This window comes from Episyrphus balteatus, chromosome 4, assembly GCF_945859705.1.
Source record: "Episyrphus balteatus chromosome 4, idEpiBalt1.1, whole genome shotgun sequence".
NCBI classification, from domain to species: Eukaryota; Metazoa; Arthropoda; class Insecta; order Diptera; family Syrphidae; genus Episyrphus; species Episyrphus balteatus.
This window is the reverse complement of record NC_079137.1, coordinates 70,082,589-70,086,052: the sequence shown is the minus strand read 5'-3', so window position 1 is coordinate 70,086,052 and position 3,464 is coordinate 70,082,589. Positions and strand designations below refer to the sequence as shown.

The window sequence follows — 3,464 nt, the reverse complement described above, 5'->3', positions numbered from 1 at the left end:
TCTCAAGAAAAATCGAATTCTTATGGAAATTTCAATTTTTTTCAAACTTAGAAACTAGAATATATGGACACTTTCCAGAGGAATTTGAATTAATTTAATGACCAAAAATTGTTCAAGTATGAATTTTTAGTAGCTTCAGATTCAGAGATTCGTAACAAATTTTCGAAACGAAAGAAATCCATGATAATTTATTAAATGCTTAGCAGCATGTTTTATTTGAAAACGATTTTTATTTGTAAAGTACAAATGAAAATTCGTGACAAGGTTTATTATAGGATGACTCTAATTGAATTCGATGACACACTTTCTTATTCTTTTAATATATAAGAAATTGCTATTAACCCGAATAAGGTTATGCAAATAGAAAACAAAATATAAAAACTACTTAGAATTATTATTGTCTTCCATTACACAAAATAAATAAGATATTTATGTTATGTCTATACCATTAATTTTATTATTGACAATCAAAAAAACATAAATTATTCATAATACATAACTAAATCCGACCAAACATAAAATGGAAATTATTTTTTTAGCTAGTAAATTCATTTACTTTTATAATTTTAAACAAAAGATACACCTCCTCCATAGTATTCTAGTCTTGTTTGTGGCTCAACAAACGCTAACCAATCTGACGCATGAGTCGGCAGTAATCCCATACTTTGGCATTTATACAACGCCAAAGCTACATTGGCCAAATTACCTAAGAAATAAACCAACTTTTGTCCACTTCCTTGCGCTCCGTCAGCCAATTTAGATGTAGTTTGTGTTGAGAACATGGCTTTGATAGGTCGAATAAGCATCATACCGACCATCATGATGGGGAAAATGGAAATTGAATTACCCGACATGTACATGATGAATAGATTCATTGGAATCTAGATAAGCAATCAGGGTCATTGAAATTCATTAATTTTATCTGAAATATTACCTGTTTCAATGGTCCCAATGCTAGATCCCATGATTTCTTTATAATCAAGTGATTATCCTTAACAACTTCGGTTTGGTTAATCAATGTTGAATGATTGTAACCTGGTGGTGATGGTAAATCTGTGTTTTGTCTGACAAAAAAAGGTTTTTAGTTGAATTAATCTTTAAAGAATATAAATTATTTACTTTGTACTAAAATCTAATGACCATTTGGATTTCTTTGATGCATTTTTTGAAGACATTTTCTTTGGTTTTTTTGGTGCTGGAAATTCAAAGTCTAAAGTTGATTTTGATGAATATTTGAAGAAAAGAGAAAAATTAAAAAAAAATTATTTTCATGTGTCAACTTTTTTGTAATTTTACAAATGTCATATTTGTGCGGGTGGTTTTGATTGGTCGAATGATTTTCACCATGATTTTAGGAAGTGTTTGGAAAATAGTAGATTTTGATTTTCTTAAGGGCACGATTACAAGAGTAGAAAATTTATTTGCGAAAAAAATACTCGCATTTTTGTTTAATGCTTAACTTACACTAAGGTCGAGTTGTACAAACGTGGTTCAGCCTCGGATCAGGAATTTAACCCCCCGATTTCGGTGGATTAGCAGTGGATCAACCTTGGTTCAAGGATGGATTTAGCTTATTCAACCTATATGGACCTAGAACCAGTGCTAAAAATCAGTTTTACCACCGAATTCAGAAGATAAAAGTTGCTGAACCACGGATTAAATATTTGTACAAATGGCCCTTAGTTTCCACATACCCTAAATCCGAGATTTAGCTAAGTAGATTTAACATAAATCTCGAGTTTTATTCTAAATCTCGGATTGAAAGTAGGTGAAAATCTTAGATTTAGGGTAGCTGAACCCAAATCCGAGATTTAGCGAAGTAGATTTAAAATAAATCTCGAGATTTATTCTAAATCTACTTAGCTAAATCTCGGATTTAGCGTAGGTGGAAACATAGTATTACATTCGCCAATTTTTCTATGTGAAAAACGGCATCCAAAATGTTTAATAAAGGCTTGGCCACACCGAAGGGTATATGCGGTAGCGGTACGGGTAATTGTATGAAAAAAATTCCAAATTGGAACATCAGGGTCAAACTAGGGCATTCGTTCGTTAACGTTTTGTCGCTATGTGTCCCTTTCTTTTTCTACTGATTAAATAGAGAGAGCAATAGTCAAAACGTTAACGTATGATCGTAATCGTGTGCGGTAATTCGACCCACGGGGTCTGGAATTTGTTTCATACAAGTACCCTTACCGCTACAGCATACCCTTCCGGTGTGGCCAAGCCTTAAATCTAAGCATGCCGCATTAGTGCCTGGCTACACCGTGATTTTTCAATCGCCTTGAGGGTAGTACAGTTCCATTGCTAAATTGTTTCTTTTTGACGTTTGTTCCTAGAAAATGTAAAAGTGGGACGTGATTGGGCACAACAGTGTGTAGCCACCACATTTATCGATTGATTGAAAAAGCACTGTGTAGCCAGGCATCAAGAGGGATGAGGAGTGAAGCGAGAAGATGCTCACGAAGAGAACTGAATTTTCTGAGGGTGGTACAGTTCCATTGCTAAATTTTTCCTCTTTTGACGTTTATTCCTAGAAAATGTAAAAGTGGAACGGGATTGGGCACAACAGAGTGCAGCCACCGCATGTGATTTTTCAATCGATTGAAAAATCACTGTGTAGCCAGGCACTTATACTGATTAAAAAAAAAAAATATTTTTTTTATTTGTTTTTTATGTTGAATTTTATAATTATTTTATTTATTACCTTCTTTGTTTTGCTTCTTTAAGTTCATATTAAATTAAAAACGCATCTTTATATTTTAGAAAATTATTTATTTTTGGCCTATATATTTCGAGGTCTTACTTGCCTCATCTTCAGGGTCTTAAAATATTATTAAAAAAGATGAACTATTTTCTAAAAAGTTTTTTAGAAGCCTAGTACGCAGCTGAAGCGAAAAGAAATTTTCCATACAAAATTTAGTTAACGAAATCTGAACGAAATTAAATTTGTTTTTGCTTTTAAACTCATTTTCTGATTTTTTTCTTGAGTTTTTTCATTTGTATTTTTATTATTTTTACTTTGTTATATTACTTACCTGATGGTTAACAGCGAACAGCCTAGTACGCAGCTGAAGAGAAAAGAAACATTTTGAAGTCTCCAAATTCAACAGCGAACATGTTAACAAAAAAATACCATTAGAGGTATTATAGCAAAGTAAAAATAATAATAAAAATACAAATACAAAAATTCAAGAAAAAACATCAGAAAATAAGTTTTAAAGCAAAAACAATATATATTTAATTTCGTTGAAGATTTCGTAAACGAAATTTTGTATAGACAATTTCGTTTCGCTTCAGCAGCGTACTAGGCTTAAAAAAAAAAACTAATAAAAAAATTCAACAAAAAACATCAGAAAACAAGTTCTAAAGTAAAACCAAAACAAATCTAATTTCGTTGAAGATTTCGTTGAAGAAATTTTGTATTTCCCATATTATTTATGTACATGGGAAAGATTGTGTTT

At 31.6% G+C, this 3,464-nt stretch overlaps 1 protein-coding gene across 1 annotated transcript; it reads right to left on the bottom strand.

Moving 5' to 3' along the window:
• Window positions 1-428: 428 nt before the first annotated feature.
• Window positions 429-1,285, bottom strand: LOC129918552 (ER membrane protein complex subunit 4). Its single transcript, XM_055999157.1, has 3 exons — window positions 1,120-1,285; window positions 935-1,064; window positions 429-881 (listed from the first exon to the last, which is right to left on the bottom strand). Exons 1-3 carry the CDS (start codon window positions 1,173-1,175, stop codon window positions 567-569), a joined length of 501 nt encoding a protein of 166 aa, XP_055855132.1. The 5' UTR covers window positions 1,176-1,285; the 3' UTR covers window positions 429-566.
• Between the last annotated feature and the right edge of the window lie 2,179 nt (window positions 1,286-3,464).